This window comes from Rhipicephalus microplus, chromosome 4, assembly GCF_043290135.1.
Source record: "Rhipicephalus microplus isolate Deutch F79 chromosome 4, USDA_Rmic, whole genome shotgun sequence".
Taxonomy (NCBI): Eukaryota; Metazoa; Arthropoda; class Arachnida; order Ixodida; family Ixodidae; genus Rhipicephalus; species Rhipicephalus microplus.
The window spans coordinates 199,885,325-199,910,217 of NC_134703.1; the positions used below are offsets into that span (position 1 = coordinate 199,885,325).

General features: G+C 46.5%; 2 protein-coding genes and 1 long non-coding RNA gene across 5 annotated transcripts in view; 1 reads left to right on the plus strand and 2 right to left on the minus strand.

Moving 5' to 3' along the window:
• The window catches only part of LOC142814717 (uncharacterized), a 37,739-nt gene extending 19,167 nt beyond the window's left edge, over window positions 1-18,572 (minus strand). Inside the window, exon 1 of the long non-coding RNA XR_012895037.1 lies at window positions 18,485-18,572. This is a non-coding gene — a long non-coding RNA (uncharacterized LOC142814717). The remainder of the gene's footprint in view (window positions 1-18,484) is intronic.
• The window catches only part of LOC119172525 (protein NATD1), a 40,102-nt gene extending 21,411 nt beyond the window's left edge, over window positions 1-18,691 (plus strand). Inside the window, exon 3 of the mRNA XM_037423669.2 lies at window positions 18,503-18,691. Within this exon, the coding sequence (XP_037279566.2) occupies window positions 18,503-18,622 (120 nt within the window). The 3' untranslated portion in view covers window positions 18,623-18,691. The remainder of the gene's footprint in view (window positions 1-18,502) is intronic.
• A 548-nt stretch (window positions 18,692-19,239) lies between these two features.
• The window catches only part of LOC119172524 (uncharacterized), a 176,247-nt gene continuing 170,593 nt past the window's right edge, over window positions 19,240-24,893 (minus strand). For all 3 annotated transcript variants that reach the window (XM_037423668.2, XM_037423666.2, XM_037423667.2), the window contains one exon: window positions 19,240-20,845. Coding sequence is in view for 2 of the 3 variants with exons in the window: in XM_037423666.2 (XP_037279563.2) it covers window positions 20,478-20,845 (368 nt within the window). In the remaining variant the exon portion in view is untranslated. The remainder of the gene's footprint in view (window positions 20,846-24,893) is intronic.

Below are 24,893 nucleotides of genomic sequence, written 5' to 3' on the forward strand. Positions count from 1 at the left end.
TGTCATTCATTGCGCACCAGCAGAAATAGAACTCACACAATTCTCTTCTTTGACGCCGGCCGACAGTCCATCTGCTGCAAGCAAGTTACTCATCAGAGACGACACTCAAGTACCTGCAAACTCGTCCGCGGCGGTGTCGCTCTACTGCGCAAGCCTTTCTGACACCGCTGCACTCCTCTCGCCATCTCATCGTGTTTTCATAAAAAAAGGCTTGCTAGTTCCTTTCGCGACCGTGCAACCCATTCACGGCAGCACCACTATTTTTGTTGTGAACTCATCCCGGTACAGCGTTACGTTGGTGCGAGGGGAATGTCTCGGCAGCGTGGAACCCATCGAAGACATGCAAGTTATGGATCAACCCGATGACATGCACTGCTCAAGTTCCTGTACGCTTAGTGCTGTTTCGACATCTGCTTCATCATCCGATGATGTATTCAGTCCATCCATTCCCGACAACCTTACGCCGGACCAGCGTTCCCAGCTTTTGGGCCTGTTGGAAGAATTCCGCTCTTCTTTCGATGTCGCTCAACCTTCTCTCGGCTGCACATCCACCGTTAAGCATCGCATCGAGGCAAGCGCACAGCCACTGCTGCGGCAACGTCCATATCGCGTATCTCCCACAGAACGCCGTGTAATCAACGAGCATGTCGACGACATGCTTCGCCGCGATGTTATTCGCCCCTCTAGCAGCCCCTGGGCACCTCCTGTCGTTCTCGTCACGAAGAAGGATGGTTCTGTGCGATTCTGTGTGGACTACCGACGCCTCAACAAGATCACTCGTAAGGACGTGTACCCACTACCACGGGTAGATGACGCGATTGACAGCCTGCAAAGAGCAGAATTCTTTTCATCCCTCGATTTGCGCCCGGGGTACTGGCAAGTATCTATGGCTGAGGACGCTCGACCGAAGACCACTTTTATCACCCCCGACAGCTTGTACGAATTCAACATCATGCCGTTTGGGCTGTGCAATGCGCCCGCCACCTTTGAGCGCATGATGGATACTGTTCTGCGTGACCTGAAATGGCACACGTGCCTGTGCTACCTCGATGACGTCGTCGTTTTCGCTCCAGACTTCTCGACGCATCTTCAACGCCTTCGGCATGTTTTAACGCGTCTGAGTGACGCCAGTCTGCAACTGAACCTAAAGAAGTGCCGATTTACAGCTCGGCAGCTGACAATACTCGACTACGTTGTGTCCAAGGATGGAATTCTCCCTGATCCAGCCAAGCTTCGGGCCGTGATCGAGTTCCCCAAGCCGACATCCGTCAAGGAACTGCGCAGTTTCGTAGGACTGTGTTCTTACTTTTGGCGCTTCATTCAAAACTTCGCGACTATCATATCGCCGCTGACGAAGCTCCTCGGAAGTAACGGGCCCCTCCATTCGTGGTCATCACAGTGCGACGACGCTTTCACAACACTTCGTCGTTTGTTGACGTCGCCTCCCATACTCCGCCACTACGATTCTATGGCCCCTACAGAGGTACACACGAACGCCAGTGGTGTCGGCCTCGGCGCTGTCCTTGCGCAGCGCAAACCAGGGTTCCTGGAATATGTCGTGGCGTATGCAAGCCATACGTTTACTAAAGCCGAGACTAATTACACAGTCACCGAGAAAGAATGTTTGGCAATCGTCTGGGCCCTTGCAAAGTTCCGACCTTATTTGTATGGTCGCCCATTTGATGTCGTCACCGACCATCACGCACTGGTTGTCGTCATTGAAAGATCCCTCTGGCCGTCTCGCCCGGTGGGCACTTTGCTGCAAGACTACGACTTCCGCGTGCTGTACCGCAATGGAAGGCAACATGCTGACGCCGACGCCCTGTCACACTCTCCCTTGCCTGACGACAATGCCAACAACTCAACGTCTCACCTTGCCATTTCTTCGATTAGCATTCATACCATTGCTACTAAACAGCGCAAGGATCAATGGATTGCCTCACTGATAGACTTGCTGACTGATTCATCCAATCGCGTGTTGCGTCGTCAAGCCCACCATTTCGCCCTTCACGACGACCTCCTCCAAGGCGCAATTACAACGGTGACGGCCGCCAGTGGCTACTAGTCATACCTCGCAGTCTGCGCTCTGACATATGCGAATTCTCTCATTAATATCCGCAATGTGCGCACTCCGGGGTATCGAAGACTTACCACCGCATTCGCCAACGATACTTTTGGCGCGGCATGTACCGCTACGTGCAGAAATTCGTTCGCTCCTGCATAGATTGTCAGCGCCGCAAAGCTTCAATGCACCTGTCGCCGGTAGGTCTGCAATTTTTACCTTGCCCTGCCAGGCCCTTTGGGCGCGTTGGCATCGATTTGTATGGGCCACTTCCACTAACGTCGGCTGGTAACCGCTGGGCCATTGTCGCTGTGGACCACCTCACGCGATACGCTGAAACGGCTGCTCTCCCCACGGCTACAGCGAGCGATGTGGCCTCCTTTCTGCTCTAACGATTCATTCTGCGACACGGTCCACCCTAGGAACTGCTCAGTGACCGAGGCCGCGTCCTCCTGTCTGAAGTCTTTGAAGCCATTCTCAAAGAGTGCAACGTTGTTCACCGCAAAACTGCTGCTTACCACCCGCAGACGAATGGCCTCACCGAACGCTTCAACCGTACGCTCGGCGACACGCTCTTCAAGTACATCGCCGCCGATCACACAAATTGGGATTCCATTCTACCCTTTGTCACCTACGCATATAATACCGCCCCTCAGAGCACTACTGGCTCTTCACCTTTTTATTTATTATATGGAAGGCACCCGTCACACACCGTCGACTCGATACTTCCATACAGGCCAGGTCCGTCTGAGTGGGCACCTATTTCTGCTACAGCCAAGCTTGCTGAAAAGTGTCGAGAGCTTGCAAAGACGTTTGCTGCGCATGATCAAGAGCGGCAAAAAAGCATTCCCGCTGACGCCAGCACTACTGCGCCCACGTTTCTCCCTGGAGCGCTCGTCTGGCGCTCGATTCCTACCACTGCAACTGGCCTATCTTCAAAACTATTGCCCAAATACGAAGGCCCCTACCGTGTCGTCAAATGCACTTCCCCAGTCAACCACTTGATTGAACCCATCGAACCATCTTCAGACATGCGCCGTTGAGGACGCGACATTGTTAACGTGGAGCGCCTCAAGGCCTATCATGACACGCTCATTGTAAACAGATGTTTACAATGAGCGTGTCATGATATAATGGATACGTCGGTACACTTGGTGCCGAGGAAGCGGGGTGGCTCCTTGGAGCACTCCAGGAAAAAAAAAGGAAAAAAGATAACAGGGCCTGGTGACGATCCTGTTACTTAAATTCAAACTTCCCGCCTAAACAGCCACACGCGCTTCGTACACACAGCACTACTGTACTTTCATCATGAACACTCAAATTATACAATGAAACGTCAGGGGCCTTCTAAAGAATCTTGCCGATGTCCAAGAACTCTTATACACTCATCAAAAGTGCTGTGTGTACAAGAAACACACCTAAAACCAAGACACACTAACTTTCTACATAATTTTTCTAAAGGACCGTGATGATGCCATGACACCATCCGAATGTGTAGCCATTATAGTGAATCAAGGGATCGCATGCACACACTTACAACTTCAAACGTCCCTTGAGGCAGTGGCTGTTTAAGCTGTTCTTTTTGATAAACTGATCACAATTTGCACTATTTACATTCCTCCAAGCTACCAGCTGCTTGGAGGAATGTAAATAGTAAAAATTTATTATCTTTAATTGATGAACTTCCAGAATCTTACGTTCTCCTTGGAGACTTAAATGCACATAGCAAGCTATGGGGTGACTCTCGTTGCGACGCACGAGGTCGACTGATTGAACAGTTCCTCTTCTCATCAAGCGCGTGTCTCCTGAATCGAAAAGAACCAACCTATTATAATCTCGATAACAAAACCTTTCCTCCATAGACCATAGTATCTCCATCCCTTATGCCTCTACTCCAGTGGAAAGTCATCAGTAATCCCAAAGGAAGTGACCACTTTCCTGTAGTTTTGAGCACAACTACAGCAACTGAGTGTCCACTACGGGTTCCCAAATGGCTCACAATCAGAGCCGACTGGGAATAGTTTTATACCATCACTCGTTTAGGTTGGAATTATATATGTACTTTGAGCATAAATGCTGCTGTCAACTACTTCACAGCGTTTTTGATTAATGCTGCAACAAAATGCGTCCCACGAACGAATGGACACCCTGAAAAACGATGTTTGCCATGGTGTAACTCTGAGTGCCGAAACGCGCGCAAAAAGCAAAACAAAGCATGGAGGTAGCTTCGGAACTCACCGACAGCCGAAAATCTTGACAGCTTTAGGAAAATAAAGTCTCAAGGCAGGAGAACGCGTCGGCAGGCCAGAGGAGAAAGTTGGCAGAAGTTTTTATCAGAAATCAATTCATATACACAAGAGGCTAAAGTCTGGAGCATGGGCCCGTGTGCTCAGATTTGGGTGCACGTTAAAGAACCCCAGGTGGTCGAAATTTCCGGAGCCCTCCACTACGGCGTCTCTCATAATCATATGGTGGTTTTGGGACGTTAAACCCCACATATCAATCAAAGTCTGGAGCATGGTTGGTAGGGTAAGAGGAAGACAAGTGCACTCACTCAACCTTGTAAACACACAGGGTGACATTTTGGAAGATCAGGTGGACTTCGTTAGTGCACACTTCGAACGGGTGTCCAGCTCGTCACACTATACTGATGCTTTTCAAAAATACAGAACAAGAATAGAAAAGCAGAAACCCGAAAACAAATGTACTAGATACGAGGCATATAACCAAACTTTCAGCTTAGCTGAGCTCCAAACATCACGAAACTCCTGCAGTAATTCCGCCCCAGGTTCTGACCGAGTGGTGTATGAAATGTTAAAAAATCTACCAATTGAAACACAAAAAAAAACCTTACTTTGCTTATACAATGCTATCTGCTTCTCTGGCACTATCCCTGCTTCCTGGAAAGAGGCTAATGTTATTCCCATTTTGAAACAGGGCAAGGACCCCTTTTCAGTTTAGAGTTATAGTCCTATTGCACTTACAAGCTGCTTGTGCAAACTTTTTGAAAAAATGATAAACTGCCGACTTGTACATTTCCTTGAAAGAAACAATTTGCTCGACCCATTTGAGTGCGGGTTTTAAGAGGGCAGATCCATCACCGACCACCTTGTTCATATCGAGGCACAGATCAGAGACGCTTTCATCCACAAACAATATTTTCTCTCTGTATTCCTTGATGTCGAAAAGGCCTACAATACAACATGGGGCTTTAGAATATTAAGAGACATGTCCCATCTTGGCGTGCGTGGCAAGGTGTTTAGTATAATCAAAAGTTCTTTGTCAAATCAGACATTCCGCATTCGAGTGGGCAGCGTCCTTTCTCAAACATTTGTCTAAAAAACAGGCGTGCCGCAAGATGGTGTATTTAGTTGCGCACTTTTATTATCAAAATGAATTCCTTGCGCTTGTCCATTCTTCACAGTATTTTTTATTGTATATATGTCAACGACGTCCAGCTTGGTTTCAAGTCTCGTAATCTGGCCATATGTGAGAGGCAGGTTCAACTTGGTTTGAACAAAGTCTCCGATTGGGCAGAAAGAAACGGGTTATGACTAAATGCACAGAAAAGCACATGTGTTTTATTCTCCAGGAAGAGAGGCATTCATTCCAAACTCGATATTTAACTGCATGGGCAACGTCTTTCTGTTAATACCGAACACAAATTCTTAGGCCTAATCTTGGACACCAAGCTAACCTTCATACTGCCACGAGCAAAACAAGACCTACAAACTAAACTTCACCTGAACCAGAGCAACGAAAATGTTCTCTTCTTCTTCGCAGCCTAAAACGATTATGCGCCACAGCGGCTCGTTCACCAATGGTGGCATTACCCCCTCTCTCAAGAAGCATCCTCTCGATGCTGTACATGAAGGAGAAAAAAAAAAAAAAAGAGACGATAATTACCATGCAAGCAAAATGAATGGCATAAGGCAAACTAACGTAGTTGGTTGTGAAGTCAAGAGTTAAATAAAAAATAAGAAAAATAGGAAAGAATGTAAGGAAAAGACGAAACAAAAAGACGCGAAGTTCCCAATAAAGTCAGTCACTCACTGGTGATTCACAGCACGAAAAGTATTGTTTGAGCTGTGAAACGTGAATGACTTCAGTTTGCGGGGTGAAACGGGAATGTCTCGAAGTGCATTCTGGGAGAACCTCGTAAATGACTTCTCTGAGACGTCGTACGACCTTGTAAGGGCCGAAGTAGTGGCAAAGAAGCTTTTCTGAATGGCCACGCTGTCGGATAGGGGTCCACTCTCAAACTTCATCACCAGGTTTGAAAATAACTTCACAGTGACGAAGAGTGTAGCGGCGCGCGTCTGCGGTTTGGTGATGTTGAATACGGTGACGAGCAAGTTGACGAGCCTCTTCTGCGCACTGCGCGAATTTGGCAGCATCCGTGCAGTATATTCCCAAGTTGTCGGGCAGGAGCATGGCGTTGAGCATCGTCGTGACCTCGCGACCGTGGACTAAGCGAAAAGGTGTGAAACCGGTACTTTCTTGAACAGCAGTGTTATACGCAAATGTTACGTAAGGAAGTATGGCGTCCCAGTTCTTGTGATTGATGTCCACATACATTGACAGCATGTCTGCAATTGTCTTATTGAGTCGTTCAGTCAGCTCGTTTGCTTGCTGGTGGTAAACCGTTGTTTTACGATGTTCTGTGCCACTTAATCGCAAGACTTCCTGCAGAATCTCTGCGTTGAAAGCTGTCCTACGATCAGTTATGACGACAGCTTGCGCACCTTGACTTAAGACGATACTGTTAACAAAAAAATTGGGCGACGTCTGCTGCGGTGGCTTTTGGAAGTGCCTTTGTTTCACAGTAGCGTGTTAAGTAGTTGGTAGCGACCACAATCCACCTGTTTCCAGACGAAGACGTGGGGAATGACCCCAGCAAGTCCATGCCAATCTGATGAAAGGGAGCCTTTGGTGGGCCTATTGGTTGCAGTAGTCCCGCTAGTCGTAAAGGTGGAACCTTACATCGCTGACAGTCGCGACATGTGCGAACGTAGTGCTTCACAGTCTTTGCGAGACGTGGCCAGTAGTAGGAGCGTTGAATCCGTTGCAGCGTGCGCGTATAGCCGAGGTGTCCGGACGATGGCTCATCATGACACTAACGTAAAATGTCACCACGAAGCGTAGTTGGCGCAACAAGCAGATACATAGCTTGTGTAGGATGAAAGTTCTTTTTGTAAAGCTCTACATCGCGGAAACAAAAGGAGGATAGTGAGCGTGCAAAGCTTCGAGGAGGGTGGGAATTGCGTCCTTCCAGGTAGTCAATGAGCGGGATGAGCTCCGAGTCATGACGCTGTTTCTCAGCTAAGCGGGTTGCTGGTATGGCAGAAAGAAAAGTGTCGTTGTCTTCAAGGTCAGTGTTGGCATTTTCGACCGGTGCACATGAGAGACAGTCGGCGTCAGTGTGTTTCCGCCCAGATTTGTGGACGATGGTGACATCGAAGTCTTGTAGCCGAAGGCTCCATTGTGCTAGACGACCAGAGGGATCTTTGAGATTTGTGAGCCAACAAAGGGAATGGTGGTCGCTAACTACCCTGAATGGGTAGTTAGCAGCGTGCACATCCATATTCTGTGAATGTGGATGAGCAGCGTGTTGTAGTCTGCTGGGTGCCAGGACACTGCGAAATACTAGGCAACGTTCTGGTGAACCAGCTAGCTGGATCTGCCAACAAAACCGCTTCCAATACATAGATACCAGTTCCCCCACTCGACTTGAAACCTTTTCTAAAACGAAAGCTTCGGGGTTATTGGCAGAACACATGGGACACACACACAGGTAATAAACTGCATGACATCAAGCCGGAACTTGGTGATTGGCCGCCAGTATCAAAATCACGCCACACAAAAGTAATCCTTACAAGGTTAAGAACAGGACATACGCAGAACACATTCATTTCTTTTGTCTGGGGGCCATTCACCTTTGTGTGATAGATGTGGAGAAGCACTCACCGTACTTCACATTCTAATCCAGTGTAAAGAATTAGACACGTTGAGAAGACAACACTTTCTTTTACCCTACCGACAACAGATACCACTTCATCCTGCAATGTTCGTCGGTAGGAAACCACTTTTTACACATAAATCGTTCTTAGCTTTTTTAAGAGAAGTTCGTACTTTTCATATTATATACCCCGGCATTCCGTAACACAACCTCTCCAGAGAGGTCACCGCTGCGGTGGCTACACAGAACAAAGCACTTGCCTCACGGCCCTTGGACACAAGGGTGTGAACGATTGAGGCAGCTGTGCTAATTCCATACATGTCCACCATCTTTTTTATTATCACAAACTTTTGTCATCCATTACCACCACACACTTTTCACGGCATGGTCATGATTTTATTACTTCTGTGTTTTAACCAGCCCTAGTGCGAGGAATTTTATGGCCCCTATACAGCCGCTTATCACCATCATTGTCCATATCTCTAGTAAGATGAATTGGGGCTCTTTGGCCGTGAAATGGTCCTTGTGCTACGATACATCAAACATCATCATCATCATCATGCCGAGTGTAAAACAGAGTGACACAAACTTAGATATTGAAACCTACTTCAATTATTTAACCGCAAACTTTACTGCAATAAGTTTTCGTGACCAGGCGGCAGAAGTGAAACCTGGGCAAATTCAACCATCCAGGTATGCATCACTCTGCCCCTGCCTTCTAGATTTGGCATCAAGATTTAATAAATTATTTTTTACAACGCTTGAAAACCAACATGCTTGTTTTTCTCTCAAAAGTATGTATTATCTATTTATAGAAATAACAGTGCAATATTAAATGAAAAACACTTATTGTTTCGTCTTCTATGATGCTAGGTGCGTCTGTCCCAGTAATCTGTCCCCAATGCACCCTTGCATTTGTTGTGAAGTCAAGTGAGCGTAGTGTGATGAAGCGGTTACTTAGCTTCTTCATGGCTTTGCAGTTTGATTTAAATTGATTTTAGGCAAGACGCGCTCGTGAAAAACATGAACTCGAGGCAATATCCTGCACTGGCTTGAGACGCTACATCTACGCACAACGGTGAGTGGATGACGCTTCATTTAAACTGTCAAAACGACTCGTAAAGCTCCAACGTCGCAGCAAATGAGGAAATCTAGTGGTCGTCAGCCTCTTCGACTAACAAAGACACTGCTTCAGCCTTTTTAACCGCACCCCACTACCCGCGCTGCACGAAGAACAAAACTGAAGCTGTAGAAAAATGTCCGTAGATGGTTCGCTAGCTAACCCTATTTTATTCGAAGCCTGTACTTCCCATAATTCCCATGAAGGTACACGATTACAGCGCCAGATTCCTCTCTACCTATCATTGTATGAAACTCTATGACTGACCCACTCTGCTCTCTTCATGTTTCTTAAGGTTACACCTGTCATTTTCCTTTCCATAACTCGCTGTGTCGTCCTTAATTTATGTTGAACTCTCCTTGTAAACTTTCGTAGGTGTTGGTGCTGGCAAGATGCAGCTGGTATATACCTTCCTCTTGAGGGTTAGTGGTAAACTACCATTCATGATATGAGAATTCTTGCTGAATGTGTTCCACTTTGACCTTATTCTTTGAGTTATTTCAATCACATGGTCCTGCTTTGTGGTTACTAACTGTATTAAGTATGCATATTAATTTACAGCTTCCAGTGTCACCATCTATTTCGACGCACTGTTCTCTGGCGAGACTATTGTATGCTACTTTAGTTTTATGCATATTCATTTCCGACCCACTTTTCTGCTTTCAGTGTCCAGTTTAGTAATCATGAGCTGTAATTCGTCCCCAGAGTTGCTCATCAATGCAATGTCATCAACGAATAGCAGGTTACTAAGATACTCTCCATTAACTCTTATCCCTAACTCATCCCAATTTATGGCTCTGAAAAGATGCGGTGAATAGCATTGGAAAGATCATGTCTCCCTGCCTTACACCCTTCTTTATTGAGATTTTGTCGCTTTCTTTATGGAGGACTATGGTGGCTGTGGTGGCTATATGCTGTAAGTTTCTTCCTGTATGTTTATATAGGCTGTTTGCGTTTTCTTCTGTGTCCCTGTGTGCTTGCACAAAAATTTTCAAGATGGATACAGGCTTCATTGATGGCCCGATCCCTCTGTGACTGCATGAATGCTGATATCTCTACTGAATCAAATGCCTTCTCGTAACCTGTAAAGGCTATGTAGAAGAGTTGATTGTATTCCACGCACAATTCAAAATGGCGGTGGGAGAACCACTAAAATAAAAAATGCACATCCATATTCTAATTAATTTATTTACTGATTTTATTCTCGCTCATCACAGTCAAACTCGCCGAAGGACCACTCATAGTTTGGTGCCAAAGTTAAGTCCACGCGCTCAGCTTACAGAGACCTGCAGTCTTCTTGTGGTACACAGGAAAGTTTGGCATGCAGAGCACTATTCTCCGAACCATCTAGTGCATTAAATATGCCACACTTGGTGAACGATCAAGTGACCGTTTCTACCAAAACAGCTGTCCCAGACTGGAATACGAAGCACAGGACAGTTTTCAGAAGTGTTGTGGCTCGGGCGAGTTGACTTGGTTATCCATGGACTTAGCTTTATCAGTGCGGCACATATGAAAAAAAAAAAAAAGATGAAACAGACACGTGGTCTCATTCCAAGATACAACAATTCTTTATCCGTCAGTGCAATTGATGGCGTACTTGCACACAAGTCTCCCATATGTGCTATGGCTTCAGCTTCTTTAATTTCACTTGTCAACTGATTGTGAGACAAACCAATAACAATGCAGCTGTAATGGTCTCATGAAATGGTTGACAGTTTCGAGACTCAATCTCACCGAAGCAGGGTACCAGTTCTGTTACTGGTTTCTGTTGCCGAACACATCCTGGAAGATTCGTACGAAGAGAGCCAACAAGTGTTGGAGTGTTTGGGCAGCAGAATAGGTGTGATCCTGTATATGCACACCATTTCTCATAAATTGAAGAAAGTGGCCCAGCGGGATAACGTGCGCGTAGTATTGTCAGCACCAATAAAAAACTAGGAAAGCTTTGCAAGTTGACTTTTCTTAATAATGTTTTCAGAGTTTGCCCTTCAGAGTCCACTCGTCTTTTTTCATGAACACTTCCCATACAGTGTGAGGTTTAGCCTTGAATGGGCAGGGGCACCTCCTTAGTCATTGACGCTCATTTCAGATCTCCCAAAAATGCAGGGGGACGCTTGCTCGGCATTTTACAGTACTGCATCTTTACCACAGTCATTGCTGCTTCTGTGTCTTCGTAAAAGCATTCAACCAAATGATCACCATCCCTAGATTTAGGCACATAGGCCTGTACCACCTTGACCTTGTACCTCTCCTTAACGTAATTTCAATACTGGCCACCCTATGGCCACCCTGCTGTAGCGTTCCTCTAGAATGCAAACTATATTCTCATGAATAAAGAACCCTATCCCTAGTTCTCTTTTTTCAAGTAAGCCCATGATAGCATGAAACTTGTCCTTTAAAGGGGTGGTGCTGTCAATACGAGGCTATTACAAGTCTCATGAGGGTTCAGTCTGTATGCAAAGACACTCCACACAAATGGTTGGGCAGAGCAAACGTTTAGAGTATATCTTAATCCACTTTGAAAGTGCGTGACTGAAATGCTCATTCTCTTGATTTGGGCCTATTGCTAGCGTGCGTCCAACATTGATGTATCTCTATAGAAATGGCAACGAAGTTGTGACATCACACCAGATATGTAGTGAGGTGAGTGACTTCCAGACCTCTGCCACGTACGTACTAGCAAAGCATTGTGGTTGTTTCAGCTAGCGGCGTGTTTGTTTTACAGGTGCTTGTCGGTGTATTTGTTTTGCAGGTGATCATGTGGCACATGTGTGCTAGAGCAGATTATACTCAGCATGACGTGCGGTCACAGACATGTGGTCACATGACCAAGCCACCTACATTGTTACGTCACTGCCCAAAGGCACCCAGAAACTGAAACCGGAAATTTAGCAGCAATACATAAATCTTCATGTGTCTGCCACACTTTTTGGACCTATAAGGAATACTTGCAGCAAACAATACGCAAGCCACAAATATGATGGCACCACTTCTATAAATCCGATGTGTCCTCCTGACTTCGCCGAGCCCTATTACATACTATTTATAGGAGCACTGACATCAAATTTCAGAATCTAGATGTGCCCTTCAATTGATTGCACGGTATGCGCAGGTCCTCTTGGCCATATTTGAATCGCCTTCGTTGCTTGGAGGAGAAGGAGGAATAAACGTTTATTTCTCGAAACGGTATAGCGATGCAGGTTCTGCTTCTCCCCTAGGCGGGAGGTCTCCTTATTCCTGAATCCCTCTGGCCTTCGCTGCTCCTTGCGTCTAGACATCGTTGTTGGTCCAGGTCCTTCGAGGCGAGCTTGGCCTCCCAGATTTCGAGGTGTTCGTTTTCTTACCAGCGTCGAATGGAAGTTATTTTATTTCGACAACAAATGGTGTACGAGAGCTCAGCGAAAAATGGAGTGTCCTGCGATATCAACACTAGTGCTACGTGTTAGGTGTGATACCTTTCACACATATCATTCTGAGTGACAATGCGCTAGTAGTGATGACGTCTACGGTTCGAGAGTTATCGTGGTGCCAACTGGCGCCAAAGCCTGGAAACGTGCTCACTCTTCATGTGCGGTCTTTGTCACACCGATTTGAATGGTTGCATGAAATTACGAGACGCAAACTATCTATAAAAGAATGGCAAAAGAAAAGAGCATGATTCAATGTGTGCTCGTCAGTTAGTATGTCCGGGAACCGTTGCGAGTTGCAGTCATCTGATTGAAAGAGCGGAAAAAGCGCAATGAGGGTGTCTTTTAATTACACGTATGTTAAATGCCAACACAACCACAAGCTATCAAAGCTCAGTAGCGTATAGAAAAATATCGCTAACAAGTAACACGCAGGTATTGTTAATAGTGAATTTTATTTTCTCTGTAGACTTCTTTGCATTTGCGTAATACCGGCTTACTGCCGCCACAACCATGAGAGGCCAGATAAGGGGGCCATCTGGGGGCACAAAGAAGAACCTGGCAAGCAGAGAATGTAGTCTATTCCTCTGCTGATGTGCATTCCCTATACCGATATTCTATTGACCCCTTTGCGTATGCTTGAATGCTCTGCACGCCAAAACTCCCTAATATGGCCAATTGAGATTCACGAGCGAGCATGGCCGAAGCATGCATCTTTGGGCACCTCCTTGTTGCTCCTTGGAACAAAGTCTATTTTGGAATCGCTGTCCTGCAAAGGGTCGATCAAAGCGAAAATGATGCACGACGTCGCGAACTGCGGGGATTCCAAGCCCCAGACTGTTGCATTCAACTCTAGTCGACGACACTTAGTACGGGGACGACGGCAATGCAGGTGACAAGGCATGACAGAATGTGTGCGCCTAGCAGACAAAAATGTTTGCGGAGCAGCTGAGCCCACATCACTTTTTTTAGAGAAGTGGTCAGCTGTGGCACGATGTGCAGGTGACAGCAAGGAAGCATTCCCAGCACTTAATATGATGGGCTTGTCAGCTGTTTTGAATCATGCTAGCTACCAGTGTATAAATCAATAAAAGTGGTAGTTATTTGTTCCTCAGTTACCGTTTAGGTCGCAAATCACTACTAAGAGGTCAATAGCTACTCATTGACGCAGAAATCTTGACATGAGTAAATTTCTTGCCAGTGCTCCTTTAAAGGGATCGACAGCCATTTTTTTTTTTATTGTGCCGCTTTTCTTGAGCAGAACAGAAAGCTTACCGGTCAGTCAGTCTAATCATGCAATGGCAAGTGAAAAACACAGCGAAACTCACATGCTGCAAACTGTGAGCTAGAGAGTGGCTTTTTTAATGCTTTTTTTTTACATATATAAGTACACATGCATATCTGGGACATGACAGCAATGGCCAAAATCGGCCGAGAGTGTCCATATAATTGCTACTGCAATAAAAAATCTGCTTGAGCAGAACATGGTGAACGGAAACTTTCGTTGTGCACTGGACATAAAAAAGGCTGACGATGTTCTAACCTTTACTAAATCATTTCAATTCATAAAATCATTGGTGATCATTGCATTAAGCTGGTAACTGGATAGTTAATGAATAGATAATCTAGTCCAAGCAAACAAAATTGTTTTCACCATGCATGAAGGTTAATCTAATAATACATCTGCCAACAGTTGCATGTAAGACGCATTTAATAGGCACTGCACACCATGCTTCAAGCTCCACGAAAACGCACTAACAGTGCAAAGTAATTTCAGGTTTACCTCTGCTACATTCTCAACAAGTCACAGACATGGCAATGCACAAAGGCAAATCAGTTCCCATTGTACTGTTGAAGGTTGGTGCTTCCTGCAGGTGTGCAAGCAACTTTATGCTTGTGGGTTCAACGGACTGCTACAGAACTTTTTCAGGAACAGTTCTGATACCATCCCATGTACGGCACACCATAGTGAAGTTTTTCTGTACAGCTTTGAGTGCAGCTGTAGGCACATCACGTCAAGCTGCGCAAAATTTTGGGGGGTAACATCTTCACACAAAACGGCCATGGCAACTCAGGCTACAGTGCAATGAACTTATCCAAGGACAAAATAACCAGGTGACCATTTGCACGATCGACTTTTTTAGCGTCCTTGGCATGTGGAAACATCGTCTAAGAATCGCACATGCTTGAGCTTGTTGGCTGCACATAGTGAAGAGGGTTCCAGAGAACACATGACACACCACCGAGTTCAGCCGTTAGTCCAGTGATGTGTCATAGGTCTTTCTGTCCTTGTCAAAGTAGTTGGCTGGAACTTTCCTTGAAAAAATGGCTACTATGCAAGGGTAAGCTAAAATAGGTCGTTCTGCAGCAAATGCAGTTTTCTTTTTTTTGGCAATGTGCTTTAGTAATGTTGGTTTTTACAGCTCAAGTGCTTCCACATGAAAAGATTTGTCAAGCTGGTGCACTACTGCCATTTGTCAGCTTGTAGCGATAAAATAAGTGCTAAGCTTGCATCTATATTTCCCACATTGCACTTTGTAACAAACTGAGTGTCAACCATTTTGTTTCTTGCCATCTCCAATCGCCCCCGAGATCGACCTATATCTATAGGTCGATAGTGCTGCCACCTATAGGTGGCAGCACTATCGCCACGATAGTGTGGATAGGTGGCCTGCGGTGCGCATACAAATGTACACGGCAGCACTTTTTTGTAATCGCTGTGAGCAGTTTGTCAGCTAATAAAATACATTGATTGCAGCCTACTCGCAATATGTATGTTGCCCATTGTCGAATGGATGTACAAAGCTCGCAGAACATTGCTATTACTTGCGAGACAAATGCGATCTGCCACTTGAAGGGATGTTTGCGCGTGGTGACTGTTGGCATTTTTACACTGTGTCACATTTTTTGTCTTTTTATTTTTAAGGATTGAGCTTGTAGTGCGACTGAATTCATTATTTGCCTCATGCATGCAAGTTTTAGATACCACAAAAACGCCAGGCCTGCACGGTAGGCGCAACACAGTCACAGCGAAAGCTAGAAAAGCAGCCTTTCGGAGCCTTCTCAAAAAACTCATTGGGTAACTACTGCAAGCACACTTGCTTGGTACCCAATAGGGCATAAATAATAAACTTTTGGGTAGTAGGCCGGCATTTGCTATGCTATATTTCGTCATTCTTCTGAGAAGCATGGTGTCCGCTAAACACTTGCAAAGAATTTTGTCTCTTTGTCCATGCAGTGGCTGACGAGGATGAGGAATTATGGTTTAGTGGGTATGCGCCACAGTTAATAGGGAAACAAGAACAAGCTTTTGTAATGGGTTCGAGCATTGGATGAGCCACTCCTTATGCTAATTATATTGTGCAGCAATTGGTTGTTCTTTCGCTGTTTTAAAACGTTTTATAAGTCGTATTAACGCAATTGCTTTCCTGACATCAAGCCTGCCTAAGGCAAGTTTGTTAAGTCACAAGCACCGGTGTAGCTCAGTGTTAGAATACTGGGCTGGCACCCAGAGGACCCAGGTTCGAGCCCCACTGTGCCATTGGTGCTAGGTCATGCCTGCCTAAGGCAAGTTTGACAAGTTACAAGCACTGGCGTAACTCAGTGGTAGAATATAGAGCTGGCACCCAGCGGACCCAGGTTCAAGCCCCACTGTGTCATTAGAGCAAGGTTCTTCTAATTTCGCACGGTGCGGTTACAAACACCGGCGGCGGACAACATGCAACTGCGCGTGACCCGAAAAGTGATCTCATAACAGCTCTTGCTGTAAAAAAAAGAAAGAGAGCGATTCCATATTCTCTGGCGATGAGCTAAAATAACCACCAATTCACATCCGCGTTTTCTTCCATTCAATTCTCCATGAAATGAATTTAGGACAGTTGATGAGCTTTTTCAAGAAAACCACACGGCTGACAGTGCTTTATCGCACTTGTTCTTACTCCAAAAACAGTATAAAAAGATAACGAGTTCAACATCCAGCTTTCCTTGATTATCTGCATTACAGTTATGCAACAAAGGTTCGGTTAGTTTATGGGACAAAACATAATATTTTCAAACGAAAAATGTCCGCTGCTTCCATCAGTTTATAACAATGCCACAAGAGCGTGCAAGGAAATATATGAATATAGAAAAAGATGGCATTTTGCATGAAATTATACGATGCGTCATCTGAATTATTTTTTCACCACCTGGATTTCGCAAATCCTATTGTAACCTCACGGGTGTGTTTATATAAATGTTGCCAAGTGTTAAAATTGCACACGACGACTGAAGTTTAAAACCTCCGTGCCGTTCCATTTTCAGTTTTTTTTTTTTAAGGGACATTTTAAGTACCGAGGTATCAGTAGTTACTTGACAAATATTTCGCTGTATTGGGCACAGGACCTTGGAATAAGTGTATATCTCAAACGCAATGCCCATCGCATAACGGGTAACCAACAGCCCCGCAGTTAGATGCCTAACAAGATATAAATTTCTTTTATCGCTAGACCGCTGCATTCACATGATATCTAATATTCTTCATGTTTGGGACTATGCCAAGGGCACTTTACGATGTGCTTAAAGTGTGAAGCAGCATCTACACTGAAATGATCTCGGCGAACGGCAGATACGATCGGCAGATACGATGAGAATTCACAGTAGTCTTGGCAAATGCACGAACCGATCTTATTGCATTGCATAGACAGCTGAGCAAGTACAAATTCTTCAGTAGATCATGCTAGGCAAACACAGAAGCAGTTAAACTTGCATGAACAAAGCGAGACAAACCACCCTTCGAGGATGAGCGCAACATACACGCTTGTGCTATACTTGGCGAGAAGCGTTTCTTGGAATTGGAGCAAAAGCTACAAAACCGAATTGCGTGAATCCTACCGCCAGTGAATGTAGTTCCACAATAGCACTTGTATTTTCGTGAAACATAAAAAAATCTTTTATTTTCTACATGGATATTCGAGACAGGACGCAGCTCACACCATTAAGATATTCGTAACTCCTTTAATTTATTCACTGTGACTTCGCGTTCTGGAACGAATGAGAAAGTCCCGGTTTTTCACGTGCACCTCAAACGCTAAGCGGCGTGTGCGTCTACATGAAACGCTGATGCTGCGCCCGCGTCACTTTCTACAGCGTTACGAGATGCGCACCAAAACGGACTACTTCGCGTGCTGCTACATGTGCAGAAGCTCCACCTCCGTAGCTTTCCCTTCAGTGCCAAAAACTTTTGTCGCCGAGTATAGCTTTATGTGGTTAACAGACGACGCAGGGAGCAATCCACACTAGCTGCGCTTCAGCCAGTGCCAACCAGGCAGCGACTCTGCTCGATCTCGGGGCAAATAGTATAATTAGTTTTGCAGACAACTAGTGGTGCACGAGTTTCGGCATAACTTCTTGTGCCTCGAGCCTTTACAATGTGTTAATCATTGTGCACATGTGCCTTCAGCATGGTGTAAGAAAAATAATTTGCGTGTGGACACTCTTCGCCTGAGAGGGAGGGCTGCCGATTTCCACATGGTTGGGCCATCTTGTATTCTTGACAGGCTGAGCAAGAGGTACTTAAAGGTACTATTTAATATAAAGATCGAGATCATCAGAAACTGAATTGTCTCTATATGAGGCAGATTTTATTTTGCAACATAACTGCTTTGTATATTGAGCCATGGCTCGTGCTACCCAGCTTCACTTGCCAAGAGTTGGTGCAACGATGTCGTGAGAGCAGCGCAACAGACTTTGGTGCATATGGAAAATTATTAAAATATACTACATGTAACGCTTGTCTCACTGAGCCCATTGAAGCATTTACAAAAACAAAGAGTTGAAAGAAATGTGCTCCACATTTAGGATCAGGTATCAATTGATTGGCTGGTAGCATTCGCGAAGATTCAGCCAGTGCTATAGGTCAAATGCTTGTCTGGCATACTCTGTGCTCATCTTACCTGTGCTTTGGATTGCAGGCAGCCTTTGATTACCTTGTCCATGAAGACCTCCAGGCAAGGCTGTCATGTACATACCTGGTGAAGTACTGGAATGAAACCAAAAGCCCAGAACACACAAAGCACATTTTGTGTGCATGACGTGCTGGAAAGCCTTCTGGATTTCTCACATGCTGTACTTCTCAATAAAGAAGCACAGTTTCGCCAAAAGGGCCAAGCAATGAATGCAATAGCAACATATTGGAATGTTTTTAGGTGCAATATTAATTGTAGTAAACAAGGACTTGCTAAGTAACCAAGTTTCCTACGGTGCGGCCACAATAGATAACCACAGCAAGGCTTGTGTGGAGTGACGGCATTGACGAGAAGTGCCTCTCATGGGCAGCCCATGCTGGTACAAAGGGCTATAAATCGTGTGATGTGGACGGCAGCTCTAGGTACGCTTTTGGGCACTGTTTTTTCATGTTGCAAGAGCAGCCCGTAGAAGCTATCACCTGCTGTGAGGGCAAGAGTCTCGCGCTGATCTTTGCCCAATAGCGCGGCATCCATAAGCCACCACCTCCCCCCCTGTTCGCTCGCTCCTCAGAATGAGAAGACTAAAGTATCCTTCCCAGCGCGCGCGCGCGCGTGTGTGTGTGTGTGTGTAGTTAATGACGGCGGTGGCGACAGCAAACACCAGCCGAGACTGTCCATACAATTGCTATCGCAATGAAAGGACTCGGAACACAGGGTGGAGGCGCAAGCACAAACAATTGATGTCAGCATAAAGCTTATACTTTGACATGTTTATTGCCTTGCAGAGACACTAAAATACACTCACATTGACAGTTCTTTTGTGTTTTTTTTTCTTCTTTAGTGTACTTGTCCAAAGCACATTTATAACAATTGCACAACAGTCTTTTAATTCGCGCAACCACTTATATACTGCAAACAGAGTTTTTTCTAAGATAACAGGTTGTTACAATGACACTAGTCACAGATGTTGCAGTTCAGTGCAAAATAAAAACAAGCAGGGGAATAAATCACAAAAATCCACCCGTATGTTTTGAAAAAGTGCTCATTTACGTGTCTGGACATTTAATTCACTTCACAGCACCCATGGCACTTTCAGTGAACTAGACTTGGTTTGTTCCCAGCTGGAACAGAGGAGGCGTCTATCTATCAGATCACTACAAGCCCTGAGTTGTCTGGAATCTGAGGAGGAAAAACACCCGTATTCATGTGCGCCTGGCACACCACCACTCAACAATGAGCACCACCCACACAAAGAACTATGTGGTGAGCGACATTATGCCCGCTTTGAGGATTGTTCCAGACAAAAAAGACAATGCAAATGAAAAAATCGTCTGGAACACAACTTCATTTCAACAGATTGTACACAGAGAGAAAGAAAAATGCTCGTGTATAAGAGAAGTAACAAATAACCAATCAACTCGTGAAACAACCAACAAAAAAAAAATGCGTCTTCTTGCACAAGCCAGGCACCCAAGCAAAATGGGTAAGCGAGGAGGGCCTCTCAGGCAAAAGCTCACTGCTCTTGCTCAAAAAAGACTCTCACACCCAACAACCAAGGAACTTAATCGATTCCACTGGGGATAGCCAGCAGCAAACTGCTAGCCAATGATTAGGCAATAACAACAACAGCAACAACAAAAATATTAATGCAAAGCAAGGTCACCTAGGTATTCCTTGGGCCATCTTCCCCATGAAACAGGGGGCAGCATAGACTCACAAAAAGATAAGCTAATAAAGTACGTACTCCCGTAGTAGTCAGCCTGGAATGTCACCACAATGCTTTTGCACATCAGACTAAAACAGTAATGCAAACCCAAATAAGCATGTCATTCACCGGCATTCCAGTTATTTCTATGTGTGTGCGTGTGTGTGTCTCGATGTTCAACGTCTGCATGTAGACCCGTTACGAATATCACTTGTCGGAAAGCCAAACAATGGCTGCAGGCCTGAGGAGAGGGAGTGAGATCGTTGCTGCCGCCACTCACAGTGCCCCCTCGAAGCAAAGCAGTTTCTTTTTCAAGAGGACACAGCTCTTTTCCAGCCGACTTCCACCATGGCCGACAGCAGAGTCGTCTGCCGGTGGCCGGGTCAGCAACTCTCCATTCCTGCTCTCAAAGCTGCGGTCATTGTTGTTTGCCTCCGTGGACTGCACCTTGGCAGTCAGGTCTCTGACCGCACCGCAGTTGAGCGCGTGGTCACCAAGCTGGGTCGGGGAATTGAAACCTAGGCCACAGCTGGGGCACGCATTCTGCTGTCGCACCAGGTGCTGTCGCGTCTTCTCGTGCCGACTGAGATCGGACTGCGTCACCGCATGGTAGCTGCATGCACGGCACAGGAACTGCCTGATGCCTGTCACAAAAATAATGTGCATGTTGTTAGAACTATTGTTCCTTCAATGTTAAGAATTTGACGTTGCATTTTTGTTTTCAACATGTATGAATATCCTGCTAGTAGCCTCATCATCACAACTATTACCTCCTCAACAAGTTCATGAGAATGGTTTGGGAGTGCAATACTGCACAGACTGTGCCCTTGCCACACACAAATGACAAGAAAGCCGCTGTTCTCAGTAAAAAGGTGTGTGTGTGTGTGTGTGTGTGTGTGTGTGTGTGTGTGTGTGTGTGTGTGTGTGTGTGTGTGTGTGTGCGCGCGTGCGTGCGTGCGCACGCGCGCGTGCAGACAGTCGCACGTTATGTTCACACATTTGAAGCTTAATATTGCCACAGCTCGACCATCGCAGAAGACGCGTACCACAATTCGCGTTCGTAAAAGCCGTCAAGCAAGTAGCAAGAAAGCCGCGCCATGGAACGCCGTCCTGCACGCGCCACGATGCTACGCCATGGGACTGGCACGAGACTCGAGGGGCAGAAGAGGAGAGCGACGAAGTTAGAGTCAGGGGCGCAGACATTTTGGCTGACCATTTTTAGCTTCAAGTTTACGGGCACAAGTTCGCCCTGAATAAAGAGTTTATATAGTACCAGGTGCTATATTTATTCGTAACAATCTGGTGGAGGTGCTGGGTATGATTCCAAGCCCACCACAGGCAAGGAGAAGCCCAGATCCCAGAAGATTGGAGCCAGCAGAATTGACACCTGTGCACCAACGCACGAGTCGCCGACTACGTGGGGAGCAGCCCGAGTTTGGCCCCCTAATTGACTCATCAAGACCTGTCGAGACCTCAAGCACAAGCGTCACTACGATGGCCACCCAGTCGATGCCATCTCCATCTCACCTCATCGTGGATTCGCCACGTACACCAGAGGTCTTCCACGGTGAGACCTTTGAAGACGCCGAGGACTGGCTTGAAGGCTTCGAGCGCGTTGCACGTTTGAATGGTTGGGACGAAGCCCGAAAGCTTCGTTACGTTTACGTCGCCCTGCAAGATTCGGCACGTACGTGGTTTGAGAACCACGAAGCGTGCATGCTGTCATGGGACGACTTCCGACGAGAGCTAATCGCAACCTATCCGAACACGGACCGCAAAGAGAAGGCAGAGGCTGCTCTTCAGGCGAGGAACCAGCGGAATAACGAGAGCGTGGCCATGTACATAGAAGACATGTCACGGCTCTTCCGCCGAGCCGACCAAAACATGGCCGAGGAGAAGAAGTTGCGGCACCTAATGCGCGGAGTAAAGGAAGAAATTTTTGCAGGCCTGGTGCGTAATCCACCGCGAACTGTGGCGGAGTTCCGGTCCGAGGCAACGACCATGGAAAGGACGCTACAACAACGTGCGCGACTGTACAACAGAGACTTCAGCGTCTCTTCAGTCAGGGTGGAGTCAACAACCTTCCCCACCAACGTTGACGTCCTCCGGGAAATGGTGAGGGCTATTGTTAAGGAGGAGCTCCAGAAACTGCAACTTCCTCAAAGTCCTTCAGCAATGCCCTCAATCGCGGACGTTGTGCGTGAAGAAGTGCGGCAAGCAATTATTCAACCACAGCCTCAGGTGCCACACTACACGCAACCGGAACCTCAGCCACAGCTGTCATACGCGCAAGTCGTACGGCAAGACATGAGACGCCCGAGCTTTGCACAAGCTCCCGTTATGCCACCGACCTTTCCTCGCAGTACTCCAGCGCCGATGCCAGAAGCAAGACCCCGCAAAAGTGATGTATGGCGCACGGCAGACCGGCGGCCCCTCTGCTACCACTGTGGGGAGGCAGGTCATCTTTATCGGACATGCCACTACCGTCGGGTCGGGCTACGTGGCTTCCCAGTGAATGCGCCCTGCCCTCGTAACGGTGAGCGCCCTTACGAAATCGAAGAATATTTGTCTTCGCGCTATGCCTATCCAAACACTCAGCGACATGAATCGCGGTCGATTGCACCAATGCGCAATAGGTCGCCGAGTCCACACCCATCATCTACTTTCCCGAGGCGTCGTTCACCAAGCCCGCGACGGGAAAACTAGAACCGGCGACCTGTGGAGGCAGGGCCGCTGATTTTCGAAAAACTGAAAACCCTCCATCGCTAACCGGATCAGACGATGACACTGACACAACGACGGACAAGCGCAGTAATGGTGACGTGACATCCGAGCTACAAGTCAGAATAGACGACGTAGAAACCATAGCGTTAATAGACACAGGTGCAGATTACTCAGTAATAAGTAGCATGCTCGCAAAGAAGCTGAAGAAAGTGCTCACTCATTGGACCGGACCGCAGATACGCACCGCCGGCGGGCACTTAGTCAGCCCCGTAGGATTGTGCACAGCGAGAGTGGGAATAAGAGGCCATGTGTACGCCTGCAGTTTTATTGTTCTTCCTGAATGTTCCCGTGAGGCAATTCTGGGCATGGACTTTCTGCAAGCAAACAGTGCCATCATCGACTTGCAGAAATCCCAAGTTTCTTTCTCTACAGAGAACACTGTTGCCGTGTGTCATGCGGAGCAACCAATTGTTTCGTCTCTTCGTATTGTGGATGAAGGTGTGACAGTGCCGCCACGTAGCAGCGTGACAGTTTCTGTGAAAAGCGACATTTTTCGTGAATATGCCGGACTAGCTGATGGAAATGTCGAACTGCTGCTCACAAAGGGAATACGCGTGGCGAGAGGTCTAGTGAACCTGCGGAACGGATATACTGATGTGCTATTGACTAACTTTACCAACGAGGTACAGCATGTGGCGAAGGGAGCAGCCATAGCATCACTTCATGACTACTTACAAGTCTCAGATGTTTGCACCATAGAAAAAGTACCTACAACGCCCTCAACAGTGGAAAGTGTCCTCGAGAAAATAGATATTGACCGAGAGCTTTCATCTCTGCAGAAAGACCAGATTGTGGAGTTGATCAAGGAATTCGCAGAGTGTTTTTCTTCTTCTTCGAAAGTCGGACGTACGCCTGTAGCAAAGCACCGCATTGTAATCGAAGGGCATGTTAGACCAGTATGTCAGCATCCATACCGAGTAGCTCCAAAAGAAAGGGAGGCGATAAAGAAGCAAGTACAGGAGATGCTCGACGACGATGTCATACAGCCCTCCAAAAGCCCATGGGCATCGCCGGTAGTATTGGTGAAGAAGAAGGACAACACCATGCGGTTCTGTGTTGATTACAGAAAACTCAACCTCGTCACGAAGCGAGACGTGTACCCACTCCCACGAGTCGACGATACGTTGGATAAACTGCGCAATGCCCACTTTTTTTCATCGATGGATCTAAAGAGCGGGTACTGGCAAATAGAAGTCGACGAACGAGATCGGGAAAAGACGGCGTTTGTGACACCCGATGGACTCTACGAGTTCAAAGTACTCCCATTTGGTTTGTGTTCTGCTCCCGCTACCTTTCAGAGGATGATGGACACTGTGCTCTCCGGCCTCAAATGGCAGTCATGTCTTGTCTATCTGGATGACGTAGTAATTTTTTCCACTACGTTCGAGCAGCATGTACAGAGATTGAGAACGGTACTGGACGCTATTCATATGGCTGCACTTACGATCAAACCCGAAAAGTGCCACTTCGGGTTCCGGGAGCTCCGGTTCCTCGGGCACATTGTCAGTTCTCACGGTGTCCGCCCAGATCCGGATAAGATCACTGCGGTTGAAAATTTCCCAAGGCCAAGAGACAAGAAAGCTATGCGACGTTTCCTGGGGCTTTGTGCCTACTATAGGCGCTTTGTTGAAAATTTCTCCAAGATTGCGGAACCACTGACACGGCTTACGAAGGAAGGTGTGCCATTCATCTGGCACCAAGAGCAAGAAGACGCCTTCTCTGAGTTACGACGGCGTTTGCAGTCACCTCCCATACTTGCTCATTTTGACGAAGATGCCAAAACAGACATTCATACGGACGCCAGCAACGTTGGCCTCGGTGCTATTCTTGTTCAATGGCAGAACGGGGAAGAAAAAGTTATTGCTTATGCAAGCCGCACTCTGTCGAAAGCTGAGTATAATTATTCAG